The sequence below is a fragment of the Crocuta crocuta genome, unplaced genomic scaffold (assembly GCF_008692635.1).
Source record: "Crocuta crocuta isolate KB4526 unplaced genomic scaffold, BGI_CrCroc_1.0 scaffold705, whole genome shotgun sequence".
In the NCBI taxonomy this organism is placed as follows: domain Eukaryota; kingdom Metazoa; phylum Chordata; class Mammalia; order Carnivora; family Hyaenidae; genus Crocuta; species Crocuta crocuta.
Window position 1 is genome coordinate 562,903 of NW_027527827.1, and position 15,331 is coordinate 578,233.

A 15,331-nucleotide genomic window follows, 5' to 3' on the forward strand; every position below is an offset into this window, starting at 1 on the left:
GCACATCAGCTGCAGTAGCTGATCAGTACCCTCTCTGCCTCCTTTTCCTCACCTCGCCTCAACCCACTCATGATGGTGGTTTTTCCTTCCCATCAAAAGGGGCGTATTTCAGATGTGGGCTTCTTAAATGCACAGGTCTGTAATTTCCCATGGGAACCGTGGGAAAGCTCCTTTTTACCTTTGTTTAGCTCTGGCCTCCAAACTAGGTGAGTTAAGTTTGGGCCGTTACATTTTAGTAGGTTTTGGAGGTGGGTTAAAAAAAGCAATCACCCAGGGGCATCTGGGTGGTGCAGTCGGTTAAGCGTCCGACTCTTGATCTTGGCTCAGGTCATGATCTCATGGTTCGTGAGTTTGAGCCCCACATTGGGCTCTGCGCTGATGACCTGGAGCCAGCTTGAGATTCTGTCTCTTCTTCTCTCTCTGCCCCTCTCCCACTATCACTCTCTCTCTCTCTCCCTCTCAAAATAAATAAATAAACTTAAAAAAAAGCAATCACTGGGCAGTGCTTTTTTTTGTCTAAATTATCACAGAATCTTAGTCTTGGAAGGAATCTTGGCAATCAATGTAGGGGGCCCTGCTATCTCCCATAAGAGGAAAGTGGGGTCAGAGGGAACCTCGTTGAGTTATCCAAGGTCAAGTGGTCAGCAGCAGGAAAGCAGACACTGGAACACAGCCAGACTCCCTACTCCTCACCCCTGCTGCCCTCTGTCCCCAAATTCCTTCTGCTGCAGACACCTTCTGTTCTTTTAGCGACTGATCTGTTTCTTGGACTTCCTGGGAGTAGTGGCTGGCACTGTAATGCTTCTTGGTTTAGTGATTTTAACACTTATTTTTCGACTTGACTTAGGACAAGTCAACCTCAGCATTCGTGACAAAATTTTCATCACCTGGCCGTTCCCCGAGCACGGATTCGAGAAGCCTCCTGGACACTGGTTGCAGTCTGGCCCATAGAAGCCTTTGCAGCACTTCGGTATCTGAGAAACAAAAGGCATGTTGCTTTTTGAAACTGCAAGCAGAGTGCCAATTCCTCAAAGGAAGTACATTTTAATTTCCATTATTATAATAAACAGCATCAGCTCCCCCGTGTGAGCCTGACTTTCTCTCTTGCAGATGATGGCACTGCTGGTGCACAGCCAGCCACCTGCTCACCACCTGCATGCCAAGGCAGCTCCGGCACCATGGGAACAAGACGTGAAGGCTTGTGCTCATGGAGCCCATGTTCTATCGAGTCCAGGAAGAGACAATAAAGTAAAAAAAAATAAGAGTTTCCAAGGTCTGTAGTGGCTGAGAAGACAAAGTACTGTAATGAAGTGGTGGCAGGTGGGGACAAAGGTCAGGAGAGACTGGGGTGGGGGGCACTGTGGATTGGGTGGTGACAGAGGGTGGGAGTTAAACACTTGGAAGATGAGCCAGTTCCAAGAAAATCTGAAGAGCTCTCCGAGGGTGGGGGGGGGAGGGGGGGTGGCGCGCAAGTGTGCACATTGTGATATGGGCGTGAGGGTAAGAGACAGGCTGGAGCCCTGGCAGAGAGAGGCTGGACTGGACAGGAGTCTCTGTGTTAAGACTGATAGGGAACCACAAGAGGGATGGATGCAGTGAAGGAGGTGACCCAGACGCCATGTAGAGAGTCCGCCCTTCCATTCCCTTGTAGGAAGACATTGCCAAGGCCCCACAGGCAACCTGTGAGCCCGTAGACCGTGAGGCCCAAGGGTGTCGCCCTGGAGCTGCCCCTTGCATCTGGCCTCACCTGCACAGTGGCGTTACAGTATCTGGCGCAGCCACTCTTCAGGCTCCTTATTCTGCCAGTGTAGACACATCTGTGTGTGAAGAGCGTCTAGAAGAAAGCCAATGGGAAAAATGCATTGAGTCTGTGTTTTGAAAGCGCCCCAGAGCACACCAGCCCACACGGCTCTCAGCCAGGGCTCAGTCACCTTCTTTAGGTCTCGGTTACCTTTTTGGTAGAATACAGGCCAGGATTTGCACAAATTAGGGCACATTTATCTTTATATCTCCTCTTGTGCCATCGCAGAGATTGCCAATAGACCAGGTAACACTTTCCTGTTCATCCAGGATGTGGCATAGCCTCCCTTCCAATTAATAGCCATTCCTAAGCTCCTTCTACATAGAAATTTTGGAGCCAGTAGAGAGTCTCTCTAATTTGTAGAAGGATCTACAGTTAGAAGTGGTGTGTATGTGTAGGGGGAGGATTTAAATGCAACTTTCCACTCTAACTCTTGGTGCCCAATCATAATTATCTAGAGCTGCCATTCATCAAGAACTTTCTAAGAGCAGACACATTGCATATATGAAGACATCAATCTTTAACTCCATGTGGATATTTTCATCCCTCTTTGTAGATGAGAGAACTGAGGCCCAGACAGGTAAACCGGTTTTTCTAAAATGTCCAGAGAATAGGTCTTACCATGTACTAACTTTAGGATAGCAGAGGCAAGTCATGTAATCTCTGTGGACCTTAGCTGCCTCATCTGTGAAATGGGACAATGATGCTGATCTTAGGTTTTATCATAAGCATTTTGTCCCTGGCTCAAAGTTTATGTGAGAGAAATATTGATGTTGAAGCTTAAGAAGGTAACATTGAGAATTTCATGGGCTATAAAATTCTAAAATCTGAGATATATAAAGGAATTCTGAGGTCATTGAGGAAGGCATATTCAGTTCTCTTGTCGGATCTCAGGATAATTAAGCCAGCATGGATCACAGGGGCCTGGGAAGAGCAGTTTTGAGGCTTCTCTGGTTCTAATCCATGGTCTAATTACCCCCTCCTTCCTCTCCTTCTCTTCCTTGCTTGGGCTGCGGCAATGTAGAGTCTCGGTTTTGCCACATATTCACTGTGTGACCTTGTAAAAGATATTTTACACGTCTTTACCTTCATTCCCAGATTACACGATGGATATAATGATAATATACCCACCTCATAGGTTTGCTCTATAAAGCATTTAGAGCAACGTCTGGCACACAGCAACCGCTGATGCTAGTCACCGTGATTTCCTCTTTTCTTCCCCTCTCCCTAGTCTCTGGTGACAGCATCCTACCAGACTCAGTGGTGATGACTACACTGAGCAAAATAAATATCTGAACAGCTATGCCTATTTAATTGTAACGTTTTGCCTTATTAAGTGCTTCGCAGTAGGATTGTGTCAAAGAGCTCATCTCCTTCCTCAGTGATCTATACTAGTGCTGAATGAAACTTCTGGTTGATATGCTCTTTTTTAGGACAAAATTATAGGTAGAAATTTCTCTCATCAAGTGCACCTTGGAGCATTTTGCTTTTCCCAGTAGAGTACTCGACAATGAATTCTGGATTGTTATATAGCATCTGTTTTCCTTGTTAGATTAGAGCTTCTCAACATAGGAGCAAAACCAGAATAAAACTGTATCTCATTTGTCTTTATGGCCCAGGAGCCAGCTCTCAATGGATGTGTTCAGAATTCAGTCAAACTTGAAAAGGGCTTAAGGGTCCTAATGTCGTTTTCTTGATACTATTTATATTTCTATCTAGAAAAATGCTTGGGAAGGGCAAACAGGAGTATGGCGTGGCAGCATATACGAGCCCCAAATAGGCCATTTGGCATAGGGATTATTTTGACTCCAGGCACTTGAAAAACAGCAGACAGAAAAGGGACACTCTGATTTCTGACCTCCCCTTTTCTTTCTGAAAACAGGAGATCAAACTGTCCTGTGAAAGATGCCCTCTCTGCACCAGGACGTAAGAGACCATCTTGTCACCAGAGACAGGAAGCTGAAGCCGAGAAAAACCTGCACAAACGGATCTTGTTAAAACAGCTCTGAACTTCCTTGAGCCTCCCTGTATGTTCCTGTGACTTTTCCACTCTTGCCTCTCTCTTTAGTTAACCTATTACATAAACATTGGGTTTTACTATTTCTTTGGGTCTTCATTTTCCTGAGGGCACTCCCATGTACATGTAAAAGCTGTGAATGTTCCTCTTGTTAATCCATCTAATGTTAATTTAATTCTCAGGCCCGGCTGGAGACCTTGAGTTGGTGAAGGTAGGGGTTTGTTTCCCCTGCACAAACTTAGGAGGGTAAAGGAAGGAAGGAAGGAATCTTTACTGAGTAGCCACTTGATTTAGGTATTGTACTTGGGTTTTTATCTATGCTAATCCTATTATTGTTATTATTATTATTTATTTATTTATTACTTACAGATGAAGGAAGTTAGTGTAAAAAGGTTAAGCAACACACCTAGGGTTAATGAGCAAGGGTTCAAACACAGCTCTATCTACCCTCTCCCATATAGTAGGCTAAGAGCTAATATGAAATTACCCCAGTTGGAATTGATAGATTTTTTTAAAGTTTATTTATTTATTTATTTTGAGAGAGAAAGAAAGTGATCAGGGGAGAGGCAGAGAGAGAGGGAAGGAGAGAGAATCCCAAGCAGGTTCCACACTGCTAGTGCAGAGCCTGATGCGGGGCTTGAACTCATGAACCATGAGGTCATGACCTGAGCCAAGATCATGAACTGAGCCGAGACCAAGAGTCAGATGCTTAACCAACTGAGCCACCCAGGCACCCCAGAATTAATATCTTTTAAGAAGAAAGGTAGAAAGGATGAGAAACATCACGAGTTGGGGGTTGTTTGGGTGATGTGTGGTTTCATGAAGCTGTCACACTCACTGTGCGCTCGGAGTTAGCAGGACATTTGCTCCAATACACCAGGGAACAGCTCACACAGGTGCCCTGGAAGGGAAGACAATGAAATCAGTATAGGTGCTTCTGTAAGAGGGAGCAGGGACCTCCCGATCCGGCCTCATGCGTCCTTCCTGCGGAGGGGGTTCCACTAGTGTAACACTCCGGGCCTCTCCTTCCACCCCCCAGAGAGGAGTGAAGTCAGTTCCAGGTGGGTTGGGACCTGGAGCTGAGCCTGCTCATAGCAGCCCCCTCCACTCCCCACTTTCAGGGCCAGGTTGTGTGTCCACCAGCCTCAGGCTTCTGGTTGACTCTGTGCCATGTAAAGCACCTGTCCCAAGGAGACACTGCAGCTGTCCACATGTGCCAGGGGCAAAGCACTAGTGCTGGATACACACTTATAGCCCTGTTCTCCAGTTAGCTTCCCAGCAATGGAGCTGAATGTTGATTCTCTGCTCTTCACTCCCCTTGGGCTTCTTGCTTCATTGGTTCTGAATTCAGAAGGAAGGAGAGAGGTGTGTGCCTCTACATCTTTCCAGATCAATTCTCTGACCTTCTCTATTGAGCTCTATGCTCCAGCAGGTAGACCTCAAAGATCGGTCTCTCAGCCTCTCCTGCCAGCTTCTGATTGCTTTTGGCCAATGTGAGGTGCCAACAAGGTACTGGTGGGTAAGATCAAGGTATTTATTCCCTCCATCTCTGCTTGGACACCATCCCTATAGCTCCTGATAGATGTCACTTCTTCCATTCTTCCAGCCCTCAGTGGGTTCAGGTATCACCTGTCCCTTCCCTCCTCCCTCTTTGGTCCTGGGTGGTAATGGTTTCCTGCCATTACTTTCCTTGGACGCCCCAGCATCACTGGTTTGTCTCCTTAGCCCTGCTCACCTCTCTGTAGTAGTGTTTTCATTAAAGTCTCTTCATTTGAACCATTGGGGTAACTTCTGTTTCCTGCAGGGAACCTAACTTGCCAGAGACTTATTAATTAAACCTCTAAAGTCCAAACATACATACCTAAAGATGGCTATGGGTACAAGCTGGTGAAAATTGAGTCTTCTAGATAGTACCACCTGCTCCTAGTCTGTGCTAGCCCTAAATATTTTGCAGAGAGTGCATTTGTACTTTTTAATAGACCTAATCAAAACCATCCTAAATCATATAGAGCATATAGATTTGGCCTTAAACCCAGAGAAAATAGTAAAAGAAGACGATCCTAAGGCAGGTGTTGGGAAGCTCCTTCCCCTATTAAACCAAAATCCTTTGGGTTCCCTCTCAAAGCCACATATTGAGTGACAGTTGCTTGGGGTGGGGAAGCTCTGAAGTCAATAATTAGACTCCTACTGAGTTTTTCTGACAGAAGCCCTATTTCCCTAAATCTTTCACCTTGGCAATAGGAGATGAGACTATTCTGATCTGGCCTGTTCTGATCTTCAGCCCAGCCCAAGCTGGGTGATGTACCTGCCAAAACTTTTTTCAAAGAATGAAATGAACATAAATCACTGCCAAACTCTGGCTGTGAAGGTCACTGACTTTCTGCCTCTCTTAAAAAGGAGTGCTCAGAATTGAGTCGAGTCCTCCAGATGGTATATGAGGAGCACAGATGACTAGTACCATTACAATATCCTAAAGCATATCTGAAGAACCAGCCACAATCCTGTGCCAGCTGCCCAACTAGCTATTTCCAGCCTTCATGATAAGAAGAGGAATCAGTAAATAAAATCTATGAAATGAGGCCATTATTCCTTGTTTAATGTCCATATTCCAAGGATATTTTGAGAACAATCATTGAAGTATTATTGAATTGTCCTGAAAAGAAAGACCCAGACCTATTATTGCTGCAACTTTTGGGGTATGGTTTCCATGGGAACTGAAAGATCATGTGTACAGCAGTGTTGAAATTTGGGGTGCCTTGAATAAAAGCAGCTGAACAAAGTAAGTTGCTATGGAAACAGGAAAGGCCATTAGAGGGTACACAGGCTCTTAGGCAAAAAAGAAAGTTTGGTATTTGAAAAAAAGAACAAAAATGGTTGATTGTCGAGTCTGGGACATCTACTTGAGAAGTAATTCTATTTTAAGTTTCTTAGAGTAAAGTAATGGGCTTGGAGCAAGGTGGTCCCAAGTGACAGAGACAGGGATTGATCCTGCTTCTTCAGGGGTAGTGGATTGAATAGTGTTCCCCACCAAATTCATGTTCCCCTGATTGAGTCTTTGCAAATGTAATTAGTTAAGATGGGGCCATGTTAGATTAGGGTCAGTTCTGAATCTAATGACTGGTGTCCTTAAAAGAAGTGAAGGGGACGCACAGTGACCCACACAAGGAAGAAAGCCATATAGAGACAGAGGCAATGCCAAGGATCAGTGGGAGGCATCAGTAGCCAGAAGAGGCAAGGAAGGGTCCCCCTTCCAGAGCCTTCAGAGGGAACACTGCCCTGCTAATCCCTTGATTTCAGACCACTGGCCTCCAGAACTGTGAGAGAATAAATTTCTGTTACTCTAAGCCTCTTAGTTTGTGGTAATTTGTTATGGCAGCTCTAAAAAGCCAATATAGCAGGAAGGCATTGGTCATTGTGGAAAATTCTCCAGTGAAGACTTCATTCACATTTTATGAGATAGGACCTCTTCCTGGAGGAGAAACCCCTCTGGAATGAGTCTCCTGTGGTGAAGCTCTCCTTGTCAGCTTCCTCAGAACTGTGAGAGGAAAGAATGTTACCTACTCTGTGGGGCTATTTAGGGGCCCCTCTTTGTTTTTCTAGTCTTCTTACCAGTTTCATCTCTCTCTTGGTTTCATCGCATCTGTGGGGCAAGATGGGCACGATGGAGGGAGGAATGAGAACTCCAGTCAGGGTGTAGATTCGGCCATTTTTGGCGGTGACCTCAGTGTCTTCCATTGCCACACCATTTACCAGAATCTGTCCCTGGAAAGAAGGAATGACATCTTCCGTTCTGTCCTGCAGGGCACCACAGTCCCCAGGCAGGGCTGAGTGGTGGCGATCTCTCTAAAGAGCCTTCAACGTCACTTAACTTTTTGTTGAGTGGAAGGTTGCTATGAGAAGGGCGTGGCTGACAGGGAAAGATGGATCTGAAGTGAATTCCTGACTGACACCAGGCAAAGATGTCTCTGCAGAAATGGTCTTTGCAGGTTCAGGGCTGGGAAGAGGTGTAAGTATTCCAGCTCTATAGAGTTGGCTTAACTGTTTTACCTCTCTGTTGGCGAAATGGGGATCCATTCATTCAGATACATTTATTGACCTTGTATTAAGCTCTGCTTTAGGTCCTGGGGTTATGTCAGTAACAAAACAAAACAAAACAAAACAACAGGAAAAAAAAAAAACCCAAACAGTGCTAATGTTGCAGGGGAGGGAGCAGAAAATGAATAGATAAGTAAAGAATTCTGACCTTCGCTTTCCCCCCAAATCTGTTCTACCTGCGGTATTAATGGCAACTCTATTCACTAGGGGATCGGGTCAGAAGCTCAGGAGTCTTCTTCTTCTAATCCATCAGCAAATTCTCTTGAGGCTTCCTTCAAAATACCTTCAGAATGCATCCACTTCTTCCCACACCCCTGCTCCCTGGTCTGAGTCACCATCTTTCTCTGGGTTATTACAATCAGCTCCTGACTAGTCTTTCCCGAATGTGCATCTGATCACGTCATTGCCCTGCTCAAAATCCTTTCATGGCCTTTCATCTCATCTAAATTAACAGTGACCTGACCCCACTTCTCCTTCACCCTCCTACCACCTTGACCTTTACCCCTTCTGTTCCAGTCATGACGACCTTGCAGTTTCTCACTCAGGAATATGCTCCTTTCTTTGTTCCCTGTCTCTGGAATGTTCTTTCCTCCAGATAGTCACGCTGCTTGTTCCTTCATTTCCTTCATTCAGGCCTTTGCTCTGATGTTTTCTTCTCCATGAGGATTTCTTGGGCACTATATCTAAAATGCCAGCCCCACCCTCGCTCCATATTCAAATCCTTTGTTTGCTTGTTTGCCTTAGCATTTACTACTTTCTAAAAGATGCTGCGTTTTACTTATTTAATTTGTTTATTGTTTATTATCCTATTTACTAGAATGAAAGTTCCAGGCAGCTACAGACTTCTCTATTTGCTCAGTGGGCTACATTTAGGACCAGAATGATGTCTGCCACATAGTTGGCATTGAGTAGATACAGAAAAGATGAATCATCATCATCATCAACATCAACGGCGAATCAACAGGAACCATAATTTGCATGGTGTCAGACTTTGGCTGGTATTAGCCCAGAGAGGTACTGGAATAACACTGCCTCATGGAGTTTCTTGAATAAGTCATGTTCCCTCCCACCTCAGGACCTTTGCACTCATCTCTGCCCAGGTTCACTGTACTCATCCTTTGAAGCTTAGCTAATGCATTGCTCCCTCACTGAGGACCTCTAGACCCCGAGACTTGTGCAGCCTCGTCCTATTGTAAGCTCTCATTATAATTACACTGAAACTTGTTATAATTGTAAGTAAATAATCAACTGGCTGCTAATTTGTTGTTTAAAGTCTATTTCCCTTGCTGTAATGTAAGCTTGTCGTCTTCATTGATTTATCCTTGACATCTAGTTCAGAGTTTCACACATGCAGCTGCTCAGCAAACTCATAATGAATTGAAATAATGAAATGAAGGAAACAACAAATGAACGAAATAATCACAAAGATTGTAAGCCTGTGTAGAGGTAAGATAACCTGGTGAATAATCAGAAGCAGAGCAAAAATGCATACAGTCATGACATCCATGGTAGAATTTTCACCTACGTTGTTGGTTGTGTTGAACTGTATGATCTGGTTGGCCATGCTCCTAATGTGTGGGGTTGAAATGAGAGTGGCCACTTGAAGCTGCAAAGAGAAGAGAACAATAGAGACTTTTTGACCAATGCATAGAGCCCTGATTTGGTAAATTTTTCACTAGGAAAAATTAGCCTGGAAGTCTATGAAATAAGTAATGGGAGCTTTGATGTCATGAGATTTGTGGTTTTGAGGATTTATTTGATAACAGGCTCATTATTTATTGCTAAGGATATGCTCAGAGCTACAGATAAAGAACAATTGTCACATATTTTCTAGCACTGTAATAATGGAATTTAAGACAAGGTCAGATATGTGGAAAGCAGGGAAAAGTTGGGCAGGAAAGTGGGGCCAACCTGAGTAAATGGGATAATGTGGTATCTGACGAGTTCCAGAAGCTTCCGAGATCCCTGCAAAGGAATCAAAATACTTCTTTAGTCATTGCAGAAAACACAACTTTCCCCCTCTTGTGAGAACCTCCTCCGGTAACTTGGGACGCATAATCAAGAAAAATAAATGACCCATTAATTCTTCATTGGGAAGTGGAGGGCAAGAAAAACTCCACCCTCAAATAGCTAACATTCACCAAATCTCTACTTTGTGGCAGGGACTGTTGTGAAAACATCATACACACATTTTATTTAATTTTCTTAGAAGCCTGTGAGGGAGGGACTGCTCTCGATTCATTTTGTGCATGATAACGCTGAGTTTTAAAGCCGTGACAGAGGTCACAAAGCTAACATAGGAGATAATAACCCTAAGAAGTTCTCAGTCACTCTGCTCCATTACCTCTCTGAATGTCTAAAGCTACATTCTGGATTTCATAAGACAGCCTCGGTTTACCATTCTGTTTTACTTTCTCTATAAATAAATGCCTGGTTTTATTTATAAAAGTCAGACCACATACTGGTTATTCAAGAATATACAATCCTTAGTAAAATCTGGTCAGAACATTTTCCCCTTCAGTGCTGCCATGGTACATGATCATCCCTCCTTCAAAGCCTTTTCCAAGATTTCTCATGCTTTGGAAAGACTGTAGCAGTGGAGTTTAAAAGAGAGCCTTGGGACCATCAGCAGGGTGAGCAGTCCCCACAGGGGTGCCATGGGGAGAGCCTTCAGAGGTGAGGAGCACGGAGGACCACTCTCTCTGGGGACCAGTGGCTGTGGTGGTCTGCTGCAGGATGTCCGCAATCTCCCAGTGGAGCCACAGCTGGGAGTTACAAGCTGCATAGCCCTTGAGTTCTGCTTCTTTATTTTTTAAATGTTTATTTATTTATGAGAGAGAGAGAGAGACAGAGACAGAGACAGACCGAGAGAGACAGAGAATGCCAAGCAGGCTTCATCCTGTCAACTCAGAACCCGATGTGCCAAGCAGGCTTCATCCTGTCAACTCAGAACCCGATGTGGGACTCGATCCCATAAACTGTGAGATCATGACCTGAGTTGAAGCCAAGAGTTGGATGCTTAACCAACTGAGCCACCCAGGTGCCCCGTCCTTGAGTTCTGCTTTTTAAGTGGCACAGCCATGGTTACTCTGGCTTGAACAGGAGGAAGGTCACAAATCAAGATCATAGTAACCTTCTAGAGGCTGACCATTCTAGGGACATGTTACAACAGTGAAAATTCCCAGACCAAAAGAAATCCCTGCTGAATCTGAGTCCCATTCACTCAGACTCCCTTCTGCATTTGTTCTTGGTCCCTGTGCCAGAGGAGTTACCTGCAAGCAGTGTGATCACATTTCCTGGCTTGTCTGGTATGGCCCTGGTGTACACCTATTATTTTGGCAGCCACATTCACTCTCAGGTGTCCTGGTGTGGATGGTAAATTGCATGGCCACCAAATCTATAAGCCAACGGCAGTATGTGCAGGGCGGAGTTACCATAAGAATGCTGAAGTTGAACACCAGGTAGCCAGCCCTGGAAGTGATGTTTTCTGTAGCCCTGGCTCTGTTGCTGCATGGCTTTGAGCTTACTTTGACTCTGGGTCTTCACTTCCCCTTGCAGCTGCTTTATGGTACTCAGAAGTGAGGACTTGTGGGCAGACGCAATGCTCTTACAAGTTTGGATGTTCAGGGGGCAGAAAAGGTGAGAAAAAGTGGGGACCACTGAGGAATGTCAGCCCAAACTGGGCTGCGAACTCCTGGAAGGCAGGGACAGGGTCTGTCTGACTTATTACTCAGCGTCACCAGGGGGCACAGTGCAGAACACACAGTGGACCCTGCGTAAACATCTGCGCCACTAAGATAAATGGGGGAAGAGGTCCCGGGAAGAGCACTGAGCTGGACTTTGGGGTCCTGAGTTCTAATCCTGATTCTGCTTCTGTGATCTTGAGCCAGCCACTTAGCACCTCTAGTCTTGATTTCACCTACAAAAGAATGGAACTGTTGTGGACCCGTTCCAACCCTCTGATTCTGTAGGGAAGACTTTATCAGCTGGATAATTCACTTCTAAAGCCCTATGAATTAATTGGTGTTGGATCCTTTTTACAAGAAAGAGGAGAATGGAAAGGACTAAGGGATTGACGAGCATCATTCCTGCCAGTGTGTGCGCCGGTCACCTGTACCACGGCTGGGAACCATGAAGGTCATCAGTCAGTTAGAATTCAGTCCCCTGTGGCTCAAATAGACAGGATGTGTATCCAGGTGCTGCTGTTGGTGGAGAGCCTACCAGTGTAGTGCATCCTTTCGCTTAGGAAGACATTTGCTTCCTCCCTGCTGTTTTAGGTAAAAATAACAAAAACCAAGCCCTTTGATGCCAGGGCAGAAAGAGAACGGTTTTTCTACCAAATTGTTAACATGACCTTCAACTCTTTAATTTCACTTCCCTTTGTCCCATTTTACTTGCAAGGTATTTGTGAGCTGGCAAGGGACAGTCTCTGGGATCCTTTGCTTTCATTTTGCCTCAAACAGTGATAATGTCATAAACTGGGGCTGGAGACCAGTAGCTGTGGTCTCTGTGGGAACAGGATGGTTTCAGGACTGAAATTTTGCTTCAGGGAGAAGCAGAAACATACACTGGAAAGGAAACATGGCATTTCAAAATCAGAATTATAAACCATTCCTCTAATGAAATCAGTTTCTTTTCCATTTCATTGGCATAGCTGATGGGGACTTTACTGTTTCCCTGAAATAAAGCTAAAAGATGCTCTTAAAATGCATAGAGAGAGAAGGATCTTCCTACAAGTTGAGAAGTTTTAACTGAACAGGCTCTAGTCCTGCAAAAAAAGTGGAAATGATCATTTTATTCCTCACCTAGAAATTAAAGTAGAAGAGCAGTTTGGGCTAAGAAAAAAGAGATTTGAAGTTTTTATATTCTTTGTGGGCAGAAAAGTACTGTCTTTGAGAGCAAGGAGATTGAGAGCCAGAACCAGCAGTGTGCTGGTAAATCGGTTCTATGGGGGAAAAAAGTAGCCTAGATTTATAGAGTTGGTCAATTTCTGTCATGTTAATACTCCCACCATAGGTTAATTTCAATCTACAAGGTGATCTCACTGAACTAAGCTGGGAAGAGGTATACAATCTACTCTCCAGAGTCGGAGCAAGCCATCTCCAGCCACAGCTGGAAGGAGTTATGAGGGGAGAGGAAGATAAGAGGTTTCTGAGCAAAAGTGCTTGACAGAAAAGCAGGAAGACTGATTTTTTAAATTCTAGTTAAAACTTTTTGTTTTAATTTTTTTACATTTTTAGTGTTTGTTTATGAGAGACAGAGCATGAGCTGGGGTGGGGCAGAGAAAGAGAGGAAGACACCGAATCCAAAGCAGGCTCCAGGCTCCATGCTATCAGCACAAATCCTGATGCAGGGCTTGAACCCACAAACAGTGAGACCATGACCTGAGCCGAAGCTGGACACTTAACTGACTGAGCCACCCAGGTGCCCAGTTTTATTTTAATTTTCAGGTTAGCTGGTTAGGTGTCCGAGAAGTCCTTTAATATTATTTTTAAAAAATGGTATCAAATTGGAAGTCATGTACTCAGGAAGGCCATGTAATCTCAAGATTTTAATAATTTCCCAGGGGAGCAATGTTCCTTTTAACTTTAAAAGTAAGTATGAGTGTGAATTCCAAAGACAGCTATAACCATTTTTCTGCAATAGCTACATTTCAGAAAACTTGCATGTGAATAGTATTTTAAAAATAGCATCCTATCTTGAAGACACTGGGAAATCTGGCATTTTAAGTGGGAACCTGTAGCAAATCTTTTAATATGTTGAACATCTATTTGCAATGTAGGAGATTATCTTCTGATTTATCTCCTCAATCCACATATTTTTAATCCAATGTTTTCTGAAAGCAAAATATCTTTGTAGATACCTGAAAATATTCTAGAAATGTATGTATCCATGTGCATCTCTAAACCATACCTGTGATGAGTTTTAAGTTCCAAAAACAGTGTAGCCCAGGTTACCTGGGTTAGAAAGTTGGTGCTTCCCCAGATGTCTATTTTTAGGTCTCATACAGGTGCCCTTTGATCAAAATGCTTGGGGTATGGTTTGTGAAGCTGCCTACTTAACAAACTCCATGGGTGATTCCTAAGTATACTGAAGTCTGGGAATCACTACCCTAAAAGATCTGGAACTCCCATTCTGTATAATGAACTGATCTACATGAGGTCATGGATAGTCTTGCCCCATTTCCAAGATAGTGGCCTAATTTCAGGGCACTGGAGGAAAGCTTTCCAAGATAGTGGCTCATCCTATAATTCCATGATTTAATGGTCTAATGAACAAAATTCCATAATTAATTACCCTTCCCTTTGGTTTAAGGCTGTTATTCATGGGAGAGGAAACACTCGAATGGTTTTAGTCATTTATACTTTTGTGTGAAGGAGCAAGAAAATCTCCCTTCTAGAGGAGAACATGAAAGAGTTGAAGGCTTATGTTATATAAGAAGAGGGTTATTGTGAAGAGAGATGGAAGCAATAGAAAAGAATGAATGGAGCATCTAAAAATAATATTTATTCCTTTAAAATTTAGCCTAGACCTGGTCCAGAATGACCTAGTTTAGAATCCATTTTCTGGGCAGTTTTAGAGTTCCAGGGAATTTAAAACCTTGACTTTGCTACTGAGAAACATTAGAAGACCCAGGAAAAATCAAACCAATGATTTAGACCTGGGGTTGCAAATAAATTTTATTTCCTGTGCTCAGTCGGACTGACTGGTAATAGCTACTTGGAACTCTGTCCAGGAGATTGGAGCCACATCCATAGTTACAGAGAACTGCGATTGATTAATGATGACTGCCTTGATTGTGGGAAGGTAGGTGGTGATACATATGTTACTTATTGGTCATCTCTAGTTTAGAAAAAATCTGTATGGGCACAGACTGAGGCAATAATGCTGACATGATACCATCAGAGTAAGTAGGACATCATACCTCTGGAGAAAGGAGGTAATCAAGAGTGCCATCCTTCATGTTATTTAATGCTTTGTTACTTGGAACAAAAATGGTGTATGGTCCACCAGCCCCATCTTCATCTAAAGCATGTCCTACATTGGTTTCCTGCATTTGAAAAATAAAATGTTATATCTACAACCTATCTCTGACAAATACTTGAAGTAATTCCTCAGCGCATATTTATAATTGACACCCTTGTTCATTATACAAAAGGTAAGACATAAAACCATTTATGAAATTCATGAAAAGTACGTACCTCTAGCAAAGATCGGAACTTGCTGTATCTTGGTTGTAGCATTGCCATTATGGTTTGCTAAAAATCATGAAAAGAAATAAGGTGGTTTAAGAAATAGACATCTTAACATTAAAAGATTTATGACAGAATTTACATGTAAATGTGGATGGAAAAGAACCCGGTCAACTGCAACACATTATAGAGATGTTTCCTATTGTTATTGAATTAGTGGTTCAG

At 43.6% G+C, this 15,331-nt stretch overlaps 1 protein-coding gene across 1 annotated transcript in view; it reads right to left on the reverse strand.

Annotated features, from left to right (window-relative positions):
• Positions 1-15,331, reverse strand: part of STAB2 (stabilin 2) — a 145,636-nt gene that overhangs the window by 90,025 nt on the left and 40,280 nt on the right. Inside the window, exons 13-20 of the mRNA XM_077778501.1 lie at positions 15,116-15,172; positions 14,839-14,964; positions 9,825-9,878; positions 9,439-9,519; positions 7,428-7,580; positions 4,657-4,719; positions 1,748-1,834; positions 888-974 (exon numbers count right to left, since the gene is read on the reverse strand). Of these exons, the coding sequence (XP_077634627.1) occupies positions 888-974; positions 1,748-1,834; positions 4,657-4,719; positions 7,428-7,580; positions 9,439-9,519; positions 9,825-9,878; positions 14,839-14,964; positions 15,116-15,172 (708 nt within the window). The remainder of the gene's footprint in view (positions 1-887; positions 975-1,747; positions 1,835-4,656; positions 4,720-7,427; positions 7,581-9,438; positions 9,520-9,824; positions 9,879-14,838; positions 14,965-15,115; positions 15,173-15,331) is intronic.